This window comes from Myotis davidii, unplaced genomic scaffold (assembly GCF_000327345.1).
Source record: "Myotis davidii unplaced genomic scaffold, ASM32734v1 scaffold200, whole genome shotgun sequence".
NCBI lineage: Eukaryota > Metazoa > Chordata > Mammalia > Chiroptera > Vespertilionidae > Myotis > Myotis davidii.
The window spans coordinates 3,170,284-3,184,453 of record NW_006293700.1 but is presented as its reverse complement, the minus strand read 5'-3'; the positions used below and the strand labels follow the sequence as shown (position 1 = coordinate 3,184,453).

Sequence of the window (14,170 nt, the reverse complement as noted above, 5' to 3'; positions counted from 1 at the left end):
AATTTCTGGGTCTCTCTGACCCAACTGCAATTTGTTAGGTAATTTTCAGATTGCAAAGGGACAGGCCTTTCATATGCAAAAACCTCTGTGCACAGCTTGGGTGGGGTGGAGTCTCAAGCAATCAACAGGGCAGAGCAAGCAGCTATGGCTGCTCCCCAGTCCTACCCTAAGAGGCACTGGGTCACAGTGTCCTGGTAATTGCTGCAGGCACCTCTGAGAGAAAGCCGCCCTCGAGTTCTGCCCAATGCCAGACAGTCTAGTTTCTCCCCGTATGAGTCTGGGTCCCCAGAGACTCACCTGGAACTGGAGTTCAGAGCAGTCGGGAGCTTAAGACTCCCTCCCGATTGAAAAAGACAACCATGAGCTCAGCTACCAGCCCTTTCGCCGTGTGCCACATCCTCAGTTGCCAGCCCTTTCGCCGTGCACTTCTGTACCTCTGCACTTTACTTCCGCACCTCCTCTGAGTCTCAGTGTGCTTTTCTCTTTCCACTCGGCCAGCCTTCCTGTGGTTCTGGATGATGTCCATTTTGTCTTTTAGTTGTATTTTTGAAGTGGTTGTGCGAGGCAGCAATTTCTGATGTTTACCTATGCCACCATCTTGGTTTCTCCTCGCCTTGCTAGGTTTTAATTTTTAAATCTAAGAGACTGTCCCAATATATAGGGTAGGGTCCCTAGGCCTGGCCAGCAAGCAGGGCCATATGTGGGGCGACCGGTAGGTGGGATGATCTGGGGGCCCCTGCTGGCACCCGCCTTGGCTGATGGCCTGGTGCCACCTGCTGCCTGGCCCCTCCCCCTGATTGCCACCACTGATCACTTTCCTCTCAGAGGGCAGACGCTCAACACAGGAGCTGCCCCCAGTCGGGGGGCGGAGGCAGGCAGGGGGACAGCTCTTGCATTGCGCGTCTTCCCTCTGGTGGTCAGTGCATGTCGCAGTGACCAGTCGTTCCACCAGTCATTCCACTGTTCAGTCGATTTGCATATTAGGGTTTTATTATATAGGATAGTTGCTCAATAAAGACTAGTTTGAGGACTTTTGACACGTAAATGAGTATGTATAACTTTCCCTCCTTAATTTCAAATTATAAATTACATTTTTTATTTATTCTGAATTCTGCCATTAGCTTTATTGATGGAGATATAATTCTTGAAAATAGCAAAATTTGAACTCCCTCACCATTTCATCGCTTCTGGTTTTGAATGTGTTACTACAGTTTTTCAATTTTTCCACTAGCTTCCCATTAAAAGTACTCAGAAGACACCCATTTATATGTCCTCCTACCCCCAGGTTTAATTGCTTAAAAGAGAATCTATATATTTTTTTGATCAAGAGAAACTTTTTTTGTCCAAAAAAGGAAAACAATCAAAGGTTGCATAAGAGGATTTTGAGTATTTAATATAATTCTAGCCCCACTAAATAACTTTTTTATTACTGGGCTAGACTTGCTCAGTAGAAAAAGCTTTAAAAACAATTCTCTATGTTTAGTTTAATGACCAACCAAACCTTTAATCTCAATCTTCTTCTCCCTTCATTTTGAAAATTTTTAATAATTTAATAATCTCTTTTTCTAATGATATGTGAGGTCAGTAGTAAAAATCTTGGTGTTTCAATGTTGTTATTTACAGATTTGGAATTTTGCAGCGAAATCATTAAAATCAGTGCCTGGAAAAATAAAATCAGTGCCTAAAAGTAGAATTCTTTTATCTCTTATTGCTAGCTCAGGTGATCGTGTATTTACATTCCTTGATTTTCTACATAAAATCAGGAAGCAGATAAGTAAGACTCTTGAAAGTGCTTTCGGCTCTTTTCAGTGTGAATCCAGCTAATATTCTGAGGATTCTAGAATCATGAAGACAGAGGACAGTGAAGACTGTGAGGCTCTGGGAAGCTGTCCTTTTTCTTGGTTCCAATCTTAAGCAGCCCCTTACCCACTCTCCCCTGCCGTCCCTATGTTAGGAATTCAAGTGTTCTCTCAGGAAAGATGCTAGGTAAACTACAGTAGCTTAATTTCCTTTACTTATGACCCATTTAGTATGTTTTATTATGCATTGTAGTATTAGGAAAAGAAGTTACATACTTTTAATCAGGAAATAATGAAGGTGGTTATGATACTATTTTTTATTAGAATACACCCGAGCATTTGGTCTAGAAGAGCTCAGAGAACGTGTCAAAATGCCATATTTACCAGGATTGCGAAACTGCCAGAAAAGTGTGAGTTCCTCTCCACCCGAGGTTCCTAGCAGACGGCAGTGCATTGACACCCAGATGCCTCCAGTCAGGTAGGTCCTGCCTATTCCGCCTCTTCTGTTGAATACTTAGCTGGAGTAATACTTCTACTTGGAGAGGTCTTTCTGGCCCATGAATCCAGTTCTTTCTTGCTTACTAATTTTTTCCCATAAAGGATTTAATTTTGTGATTTTATTCAGTTTGATAAGTAGGAACTTCCCACGATTGTTAAGTGACATTGTCAGAAAGGATAGGAGGCCTTTTTTTTTTTTAATTTTTATTGCCCTAGTGTAAGTTGCTCATGAGAATATTGGAATTTTTAGCAATAAAAATAAATGAACTCTGCAACATGAACAGATCTCACTACCCTGCATACAGAACCTTGCATTTCATTTCCCATTTGAAATGATGGAGAGGTGATTCTGAATGAGACATCAGCCTAATGAAGAGCCTGCATTGATAATCAGAAATGAGTTTGTCAGCTGGAATCCTTGCATTTAAAAACATTATTATAAACTAGAGGCCCAGTGCATGAAATTCGTGCCTGGGGGCGTCCCTCAGCCCAGCCTGCACCCTCTCCAATCTGGGACCCCTCGGGGGATGCCCGACTGCTGGTTTTTATTAAACTGTGTTTAATAAAACAACATAGTTTATTTAAAAGTTCCTATCATTGCACTTTTACCTTACCTTGACTTTTTCACTTTTGTGAGCAATAGCACACATAAAATCTTTCCCCTCATTTTAAATATTATCTGAGGACAGATTGCCAAGCTCTAGAAATATACAAAGCAAAACTGCTCTTTCTGAAGTGAGATTACAGTGAGACAAGGCAGAGCCAGAGACGGTGGAAGAGAGGGAGTTGCCAGTAGAGTAGATGGTGGGAATTAGAGAGACAGGACGGTAAGACTGTGGAAAGAAGAGGGCCCCCTGGGAACCTGAGTACAACACCTACTCAAGGACACTGTGTTTCCATCACCAGGACACCTGTATCCCTGTCACTTAGCCCATCCCTGTCATGTCCCCAGGGATCATAGCCCTTGATGGGGAAGGGAGTAAGAGTGTGGAGGGCTGCCTGTGGTGATGGACTTGTCTCAGTCCAGGCCAGTTTTCTGACCCTTCTTTCAGTGTGTATGATCCCCTAAAAAACTGGAAGCCCAGAAAGCACCCCCTGAATTAGCCTGTTCTGCCTCTAAATTTTCAGTCTTCATGTTGCTTCCCACTGTTTCACTCTATTTCAGTTTTGTGTGTGTGTTTTTTTTTATTTTTCATTTGCAACTTTGGCTGTTTGTGAGATGATTCATCAACATTTCACATTGACTTGAGTGTGAATTTCCGTAAGTCAATGAAAAATAATTTGAATATATTACAATTGTGTTATGACAAGTGGTCTTCATATATAAGCAGAAGAGAGGAGCTAAGTGCATGATGTTAATGAGTGCATGGCAAGCAAAAATGTTAGTTCTTGTGCCTGTCTTTGAAATGAGTGTCTTTATTTTCACCATTCTGGTGAGGACACGTTGAGTTGCCTGCAAGTTTTGTTGTTTTTTGTTAATCCTCATCCGAGAATATTTTTTTCCATTGCTTTTTCAGAGAGAATGGAAAGGAGGGAGTGAGGGTGAGAGAGACAGAAGAGAGAGAGAGAAACATCCATGTGAAAGAGATACAGCCATTGGTTGCCTCCTGTACACACCCGGTCTGGGGCTGAGGATCAAACCTGCAACACAGGTAGGTGCCCTTGACCGGGAATCAAACTCGAGACCCTTAGGTGCTCAGGCTGACACTCTATGCATTGAGACACGCCATCCAGGGCTACAAGTATTTTATTCTCCTCTTCATATTGCCCAGCGCCCTGTGAAGGAACAATCTTGGTAAAGCAAGGAAGTCCTCATTTTTGTTTGTTTTGTGTACAAACCCTTACCCTCTTTGATTCTAAAAGACTAATGTGTTTTCATATTTCTTTAATGCTAATCAGAAATTTTCAGTGACTCTCAAGGCACAGTCTGGTAATATAACTGATAGTAGGAATCCTAACGGTGACGAGTATTTAAAAGTTTTGGCTGACTTCTAAAGTTTAATGTAGCTACAAGAAATTTGGAATTCTTAGGTACCCTCTCACCCACAGCAGATTCAATCATGGCATATTTCCTACATATTATCTAGATCTATTCCAGAGGAATGAGAGTTAATTATGTCAAAATTTAGATTGTAGGGATGAATAGGTGATAAGTGTACAAATAACTGAGTTGGTTAGCTGGCATATCCAGATACCCTGTTGATCTAATCTTGATTCCCTTCCTCATAGCATTCCCTGAATCATGATTAGTGAGAATTAAGATAAAAATAAATTGAGATAAAGATGGGAAAAGTTACACATAACACTCCTCCGTGGGTAAAATTTATTAGCAAAAATTGAAACATTAAGTTGGTTCATATCTGTTTCTGATTAGATTAGCTATGATAGAAGGAGTTTCATTTCTTTAAAGTTTATTTAATTTCTTTGTGATGTCCTTCAACAGGTGAGTCTCACTAGAAGCATGCTTCATGTCTCTTACTGCATTTTGAAAGATTGATGTGCCCTGGATTTGTAGAGAAGTGACTTCACGATAATATGTAATTTCAGGATAAAGAAGACCAAGGAGCCCTGCATTGTGGTACCACTTCTGGAGAGACCAAAAGGCAAGCAGGCTCCTTTTCTTCTGACCACATGTCTTATTGGGCTGCGGAATACTTATCTTTTGTTTTAAACGTCCTTTCTTTCCACTGATTTAATTGTCTTTGTTTTGTTACTGCTTCTTTGAAGCTTTAGTTTATAAATGTAGTAGATGTTGTGTTCGGTATATCGTGTATCTTTAATATCCCGGGACCCTGGCATGGGCCCTCCTCATCACAGGTGGACCATTGCAGTTGCCTGCAAACTAGTCTGGCTTGGAATTTCTGGCCTTTGAAATCCTTCAATAGTGCAACAAGCCTAAGACCTTGGCCTCTAATCGAATCACTCCCTTCTTCAAAAACAATTCCTCCACATTACCCTCAGAATAAAGTATGAACTCCTTAACTTGGCACTGAACACTTTACCATCTTGCACTAACTTGCCTTTCTGGCCTGATCTTCTAATTAGTTATTTTCCTGGATCCTCTGTTATCTTATCACATCCAACTGCAGAAACTTATCTCTATGCCAATAGTTTGAGTTCAAAAGAACTACTCCTAACATTGATTTATTCCTAAGCCTTTGGTGACTTGGAAGGTTTATAGCACCAGCTGTATTTTTACTTATTTGGAGTATGAATTTGTTCCTTGAAGTGATAAAATCAGGCATTCTCACCTCCACATTTCTGATGTGTTTGATCAGAATTTTGTTTTTCAAAATTAGACTCTGAAAAATCAGTTGAGCCAGGTGAGGTCTACAAGATCACGGGAATTTCTTGGCAGCTCTGGTATCTAGACTTACTGTCTCAGCCCTAACTTTTGTGTGTTACTGATTCCTGGGCCTTACACTAAGGGAACCGTATGTGGCATGCAACATGCACATGTCTAGCATTTAAGTTCTCCAATAAGTTCGTGCTCATTTCCTGAAGGAATTTTATCCAAAGTTAAATGGGAGACATTCTTTTTTTTTTTGAAAGATTTCTTGAAGTCAAAGGTTTTCCACTTTCTTGTCTTTTGTCGATTATTATGTAAGCCAGGGTTTTTCAACAATGGCACTATTAACATTTCAGACCAGATAATTCTTTGTTGTGGGGCTCTGTCCTATGCATTGGAGGAGTTTAGCAGCATCCCTAAATGCCAGTGTGTGGTCACTAGATGCCACTATGTGGTCATCAAAAAGGCCTCCAGACATTGCCAAAGGTCCTTAGGGTGCAAAACCACTTCCAGTTGAGAACCACAGGATTAAGTATAACACATCTAACATTATATATTATTTACTATTTGTCCTTCAGACTATCAAATGTTTCCTCCTTTATCTGTGTATAACAATTCTTTCTTTACCAGTCGAAGATTTTTTAACCTTATTTTTATGATAATCACAGTTATCCATCACTTCCATGACTTTATACTTATAGACGAATGGAGCTAATAGAGCACTTCCAAAGAAACCACAAACACTAAAATTGTAGAGTAAATAATATATAATGCTTTCTCGACACTGTTGGTAGCAGACAGAATTGACTTATTAGGAGCTTTGCAAGTTCAGTCTCTGGATGGTCATAGGTTAAATGTTCATGAACTTCTCCTTGGATATGTCTTTTCTCTAAATTTCCGTATATATAAACAATTTCTGTGATCAACAGGCAGCATACAATAAAAATATACATGGTAATTTAAGCAAAAGACAACTTGGCCCAAATGAACATTTGCCTGCCTATGTTCCAATAGGCCAAGTTTATGGTTCTTGTGGGCCAGATGCTATATCTTCTTCACCTTTATAACCTGCAGTGCCTACACCAGTTTCTGCAATATAAAGAGTGTTCAGTAAATACTTGTTGATTTTCCTTGAGTCATGCAAGAACACAGTTTATGCACTCATTCACCAAATGTGAACTGAGTATATTCTGTGCCAGGCCTTGTTCTAGACCAGGGGTGGGCAAACTTTTTGACTCAAGGGCCACAATGGGTTCTTAAACTGGACCGGAGGGCTGGAACAAAAGCATGGATGGAGTGTTTGTGTGAACTCATATAAATTCAAAGTAAACATCATTACATAAAAGGGTACGGTCTTTTTTTTTTTTAGTTTTATTCATTTCAAATGGGCTGGATCCAGCCCGCGGGCCGTAGTTTGCCCACGGCTGTTCTAGATGCTTGGGCCTCTGTTACATCCCTCCACAAAACCAAGGTCCCAGCCTTGTGGAATTTACATTCTAGTGAGAGAATACAGCTGACAAACAGCCTATATAATAAAGAGTAAAATGCTAATTAGACCGAACAGCAAAACAGCCGTCTGGAAGGTCATTGTGAGGTCCAGCCGAGGCAGTTGGGGCTGCGAGGGCCGAGCCCCTTGCACGAATTTCATGTATCGGGCCTCTAGTTAAATATAATAAAGAAGGTCCATTGCTTAGCGTATCAGAAGGTGTAAGTAAAACAGAAACAAAATAGAATAAGGGAAGGGAAATCAGGAGATCTGGGGTCAGAAGAGGTTTACTGGCGAGGGTAATATTTGAGCCAAGACTTGAAAGAGGTAAGGGAATTAAACTCCTGGAAAACAGTTACTCTCTTGGAGCCAAGAGAGATCCCAGGGCAGGATGGTACCTGACCGGTTGGAAAAATTCAGGAGTCAAGAGTGGCTAATCTCAGAGTGTGAAAGACCAGGTAAAAGAGGTGACATCTGACCCTGTAGGGCCCTGGAAAGGTCACTGTATCTAATTCTGATTGAAATGAGGAGCCACTGAATAATTTTAACAAAAGAATGATTTCCGCCCTAACCGGTTTGGCTCAGTGGATAGAGCGTCAGCCTGCAGACTAAAAGGTCCCAGGTTCGATTCCGGTCAAGGGTATGTACCTTGGTTGCAGGCACATCCCCAATGACGAGTGTGCAGGAGGCGGCTGATTGATGTTTCTCTCCCATCGATGTTTCTAAATCTCTATCCTTCTCCCTTCCTCTCTGTAAAATTTCAATAAAATATATTAAAAAGAAAAAAAGAATGATTTCCATGTGATCTGATTTAAGTTTTTAAAGGATCATTTGGCAACTGCCATCTATTTCAGTAGTTACTCCTTTTAAAAAAAATGGTCCAATCCTGGTCATGTGGTTTAGTTGGTTGGGAGTAGCAAGGCCCATGCACCTAAAGGTTGCTGGTTCAATTCCGGTTGTCGGGCAGCTAATCCATGTTTTGCTCTTGCATTGATGTGTCTCTCTCTTCTTCTGCCTTCCTCTCTGTATCTCAAAATAAATAAAAATACTTTATAAATTAAAAATAAATAAATCAATCCTGTAATTCCATTATAATAAGTAAATACCCATAGAACTTTCACCTCCAGCTGTGCTGGAATAGCTTCTACTAGATGACTTTACCACTGAGAATTAGCATAAGAGCTAATCATAAAAAATCATAAAAATATATTTTATAATAAATAAATAATATAAAAGTTGTATATTTACTATTAATATAAAATAATAAAAATATTAAAAAGCAACAACTTTAAGGTGCCAAGAACTCTCATTTCCAATAGGATTTCAGAGCTGAGATATTGGAGAAATAACCACAGAGAAGTGAGCCCCAAATTCTGTGAGCAGTTTTCTCTCAGGTGTTTGCCTGTGCCTAAGGGGCATGTCTGCCAGGTCATATGTCAGGACCTCAAGCATAAAACAGCCTCTTTGAGGTGAAAGAACTGAGCAGAGGTTTCAGTAAGTTAGCATTTGCTGGGGAGACAGAGGGGCAGGTTAAGGCCTAGCCAGGAGAGCCCTTAGTGAACTCCCAGGCTCTCAGTTAAAACTCCCAGAACCTGCACATAATAAAGGCATCCCAAAAAGAGACAAGCTTTAAAACAGCCTATAGCTTATCCTTGGCCGATTAAAGTGACGGCTGCCAGAAGAAAACGAAATCTCTCTTGAAAACATAAGGTGACAGAGCCTTGCAGGTAAATCACTTGGGCCATTTGTTTTCTTTGGAGGAGTCTTTTAAAATGATCCAGTAATTTTAACTTTAGGACTCTTAAAGCATTCTAATTTGTCAATCAGTTTTGGTAAGTTATATGTTCTAGAATTTCTTCCATTTTGTCTAAGTTTTCAGATTTATTGGCCTAAAATTTAATCTTTGCTCTATCTGTACTTCTGTTCCTCTTCTAATATTACTTACTAGAGACCCTGTGCACGAAATTTGTGCACTGGGGGGGGGGGTCCCTCAGTTGGGCCTGTGCCCTCTGGTAGTCCGGGAGCCCTCAGGGGATGTCCGATTGACGGCGTAGGCTTGCAGTTGGACATCCTTAGCACTGCCGCAGAGGTGGGAGAGGCTCCCGCCACCGCCGCTGTGCTCACCAGCCGTGACCCAGGCTCAGGGCTTCTGGCTGAGCAGCACTCCCTCTGCAGGAGCACAGTGACCACCAGGGGACAGCTTCTGCGTTGAGTGTCTGCTCCCTGGTGGTTAGCACGCATCATAGCAACTGGTTGTTCTGCCATTCAGTCCATTTGCATATTAGACTTTTATTATATAGGCTTTGCTCCTTCTGCCTTGTTTTCTTAATCTCACCAGAGGCTTTCCTTTGTTACTAGTCTTTTCAGTGAAGAACTCTGATCTTTTTAAAGTTTCTTATTGCAAATTTGTTTTCTATTTCTTTTCTGAATTATCATTTCCCCCCATGTTCTGTGGGTTTATTCTTTTCCTAATGAATATCTTACACCTCACTTATTAATTTTCAGCCTTTTTTTCTAACAAAGGAAATTTAGAAAATTATACCCTAAACCATAGAGAGGTTTATGCCCTAAAATTTCTCTTTTGTTTCACCACACAAGTTTTGTAATATTTTTTATCATCTACTTAAATGTTTATTATGATTTATTTTTTATTGATGCATAATTTAGAATGTGGGTAAATTTCTAAATATTTGAGAATTTTTATGTATATCTTATTGCTGACAACTTCAACTTAATTTTATTGGTCTGTATGATAACAATTCTTGGAAGTTTTTCAAATATTGCTCAATACCTAGCATCTAGTTCAGCCGTGGGCAAACTACGGCCCACGGGCCGGATCCGGTCCATTTGAAATGAATAAAACTAAAAAAAAAAAAAAAAAAAAGACCATACCCTTTGATGTAATGATGTTTACTTTGAATTTATATTAGTTCACACAAACACTCCATCCATGCTTTTGTTCCGGCCCTCCGGTCCAGTTTAAGAACCCACTGTGACCCTCGAGTCAAAAAGTTTGCCCACCCCTGATCTAGTTATTTTGCAGCCAGAGGGTCTAAGATCAAGTCCATTGCAGTGCTAAGCTCAAGAATGCTGATCATATTCTTGCCCTCTGCTCTCTCTGAACTTCTCACTCATGTTATACACTCAAATAAAAACAAAACAAGCAAACCCAACCACCCTGAAGATTTGAAGACAGTTTTTTTGATACTTGAAACTTCATCGTGAAATAACAGTTTTTTCAAAATAATATATGAGTTCATATATTATTTTCAAACACTTGTGTGTTTCTAAATAGAAGTATTTACACACATTTACATATTTAGGTAATAAGTAGTGATTTACATGGGAACTTTGAATTTGGTGGATTTAGGTTCAAATCCTGCCCCTAACAATGGCTAGAATTTAAGCCTCATTAAATCATTTTAAAATATGTAATCCAAGATAGTACTAGTTACCTACTTCATTGGGTTGTATGGATGAAATAGATGAATAGGTACTTGACATAAAGAGATCACTCACTATGTGTGAACCTACTAGTATTATTACTATTCCTACCACCCTCTAAGAGAGGCTAAGAGAGGGCCCATTTCACTTTACAATTTTACTATGTTACTTCACTTAGTATTTATGAGAAATGGTTTCATTTGCAAAAAAAATAACTTGATAAGCACTTAAAGCATTAAATGAGCTAATTATTTATAGAGATAATTTTTATGGAGAATACATTTTTATAATTATTTATAGATAACAAATTCCACAGCCATCCCATGTTACAGACACAGAGTTAGTTTTATATAATTAAATGCATGCATTACAGGTGTTTTTAGTGAGATATTTTTGAGATGACTTATCACAGTCACTTTAGAAAGTAAGTAGCAACATTTCTACTTCAAAGAAATCGTAGTGCTTGGTGGTCGCTCGAGGAACAGACATTTTGCTTGCACTATAGTTGAGAGACTACCATTAATCTGTGATTATTTGAATTTTATCAGCTGATCTTTCTTCTTGACAGGTTCTGGCTTCAGCAATCCCCTCGCTGGAGCACCACCTCAGTACTTACAGAGACTTTCCAGAATGTCCATGCTGGAGTATGACACCATTCGTCAAGAAACGGCCACGAAGTCCAAAAAGGGTAAGAGACGAGAGCTGGGAGACTGCTGGTAACATGCAGCGCGATGCTTCTTCACTCACCGTTAAGGCTTATACTTCTTCCCTTCCTTTTTCTTTTTCTTTCTTTTTGATATGTGATATGATATGGAATGATATATGTAACAGTGGAAATGTAAATAGGAAATAAATATTTTATGTTATATTCAGAATACTTTGTGCTTTGTTAGCTATACAAAGAGACATTTAAGTTATAGATTATGTAGACACAATCATAAGAAAAAGTATGTTGCAGCCCAGCTGGAGTGGCTTAGTTGGTTGAACATTGTCCTGTGCACCAAAAGGTTGCCAGTTTGAATCCTGGTTCAGGGAATATACAGAAGGCAATTTCTCTCTCTCTCTCTCTCTCTCTCTCCTTCTCTCTAAGCATATCCCCTCAGATGAGGATTTTTAAAAAATTTATATTGCATGAATTTTATGCACATGATTATGTTTTTTTTTACTCAACTTGAAAAATGTTTTGAGTGCCTCTGTAAAATGATATTCATCAAGAGCTGCAGAAGATTCAAGAAAAAGCTCTAGTTGGGGTTCGAAAGCACCAGTATAAACCCCTCCTTTTCCCTGCTTGAGTGTGAAACAGTTGTGAGGTACATGTTCAAGCAGATGACGATGAGAACATTAGCTTTGCTTGCTGATAAAACCTGGAAGGAGATCCTGGCGTAGATGTGTGGCAGCTTCCTAACACTGAACTTCAGGATTGGGCCAACGTACACACCCAGGTAAGTGCTGACAAGCTCGGGCTCACCTGCCGAGTCAGGGCCTGGACGGCCAAGCAGAGCAAGGCTCCTCCACTGTAGACAGGCAGGTCCCTGAGGTGGGGAAGAGGGTGGGAGACTTGCCCCTCTGTGGGGAGCAGGGGAAGGTCTAGATCAGGAGGACACTGCTCCTCTAGAAAGCCTGAGGGGTGGGAGCGGCGTGCTTGCCAGGAACCAGGAGAAATCCAGCGCACCAGAGTCTGCGATCCAGTGAGAGCGGGATACAGGCACAGCAGAACCCGTATGATATGGTTACGGAGGGTGTTATGGAGGGTCAAGAACAGGGCGGCATTCCAGTGGGAACGCTTCCTGGAAGATGCAGCGTTCGAAGTGGCCTTAAAGCCAGGAAAGATGAATAACGTAGCAGAGGTGCAGTGTGCATTTGGGAGTGACACTGTGGGTGGAACACTGGGGAGCAGAGGGCAAGCAGCAGAATTCACGTGCCTACAGGCACCAAGCCAAGTGCCATGCTGATGACACCATGAGATGAAGGCTTTGGCGAACTGGGCACTCACCACCCAGCTTTAGCTCTTTGTCATCTGGGAATGTAGGCCCGAAGTCACCAGATATTCCAACTTTTCATTCGATTCCAGATTTTCATGTGAAGCCTTCTAATGTGTCAATGTTAGCAACTAATTAGAAATTTATGAAGCCATTGTGTGGGCCAAAGAAAGTTACACGTGCCAGCTCACGCTGGCTTTGAGGGGCCATTCTTCTCCGCAACCTCGGGGTCAGAGGGTTAGAGGGCAGTTGGGCTTGAGATAAGCAGAGGATACTGGTAGAGAGCCTCAGATCCAAGCATGAGTTTCTATTTCCTCGCTTTCTCAATGGGAGATTTTGAATCTGAAAGTAGATTATTGCTTTTGTGACTTAGGAAGATTCATCCAGGCTAGATTGTAATGGGAGGAGACTGGGACTAGGGAAACCAGTGAGAGGCCGTTTATAAAACTTGAGGTAAGAATCTCTCAATAGAAAGGTAGAAACAGGACATCAAGGCAAAGCACCCAAGAAAACTGATTGGACATAAGGGTATCAAGACAGGAAGAAGCAAAACCAGCTCATTTCTAGTTTTAGACATAGACTCTCAAGAGGAGATGCTAGTTTGGGGGAATAACAGGATGAATGCAACTTTGAGTATATTCAGTTTAAGGTGCCACCAGGACATCCATCCAGAGATGCCAAACAGGTAGTTGAGAGCAGGTGTGTAGTTCCGGAAAAAGATGCTTGACTGGAGTTAGAACTTGGAAAAACATGTGCATTGCCAAGGCTGAGTTTTCCTGCTAAAAATGTAGAGAGAGAAGAGAGGCCAGATTCGTAAGGGATGGGAGCGAATAGGAAGAAGACAAAATTAAAGAACTAAAGCATCACAGGTAAAGGAGAATGAACATACTTCATGTCCTTGCATGCTTTATGTTAATGTATAAGGTACACTGTTAATAAGTATGTGCTTATAGGCATTATCACAATGCAGCAGTTCCTCGGGGGATAACTAACGTTACCTGGAGATGTTTGTGCTGACATTTGCATTTCGGTTGAGAATGATTTAGATATCACTTGTACCTTTTCTTTCTTCTAGTAACCCGTTCCAAGTGTGGTCAATGATTTAAGAAGTGGGAAACAGGAGAAAAGGTCCTCTCAAACATTTTGTGAACTCTTTTTTGGATGAGCACTTCTCAATACCTTTAATTGCCAAATGAGTTTCATCTATTGAGCTCCTATTGTGAACTCTGAACATTTCATCTCATTTGTAAACCTTATTAACATCCTAAAAAGTAGGTAGGTGATATTATTCCTGTTCTGTAAATGAGGTAAACAAAGGGTCTTTGTTTTACACCAGCTCTCAAGTTAGAAAATAGAACTGAGCCCTAGTTGGACTTTGGACCAAAGGTTCCCGGGTTCGATTCCAGTCAAGGGCATGTACCTCAGTTGCAGGCTTCTCCCCAGCCTGGGCCCTGGTCGAGATGCATGCAGGAGGCAAGTAATCATTGATATTTCTCTCTGTCTTCCACTCTCTCTAAAAATCAATGGAAAAATATCCTCGGGTGAGGATTAAAAAATAAATAGGAGAACTGATTTCTCACCTACCAAGCTCCAAAGCCCATATACATAAACTTAATGGGATAATAACTTTTTAAAAACTTGAACTTAGTTGATACATCATGGTTTAATTACTTTA

At 40.6% G+C, this 14,170-nt stretch overlaps 1 protein-coding gene across 1 annotated transcript in view; it reads left to right on the top strand.

Annotated features, from left to right (window-relative positions):
- The window catches only part of LOC107183691 (chromosome unknown open reading frame, human C8orf89), a 14,422-nt gene extending 3,040 nt beyond the window's left edge, over positions 1–11,382 (top strand). The window contains exons 2-4 of the mRNA XM_015566296.1: positions 2,124–2,277; positions 4,845–4,900; positions 11,085–11,382. Coding sequence (XP_015421782.1) covers positions 2,124–2,277; positions 4,845–4,900; positions 11,085–11,236 — 362 coding nt within the window. The 3' untranslated portion in view covers positions 11,237–11,382. The remainder of the gene's footprint in view (positions 1–2,123; positions 2,278–4,844; positions 4,901–11,084) is intronic.
- Positions 11,383–14,170: the final 2,788 nt, after the last annotated feature.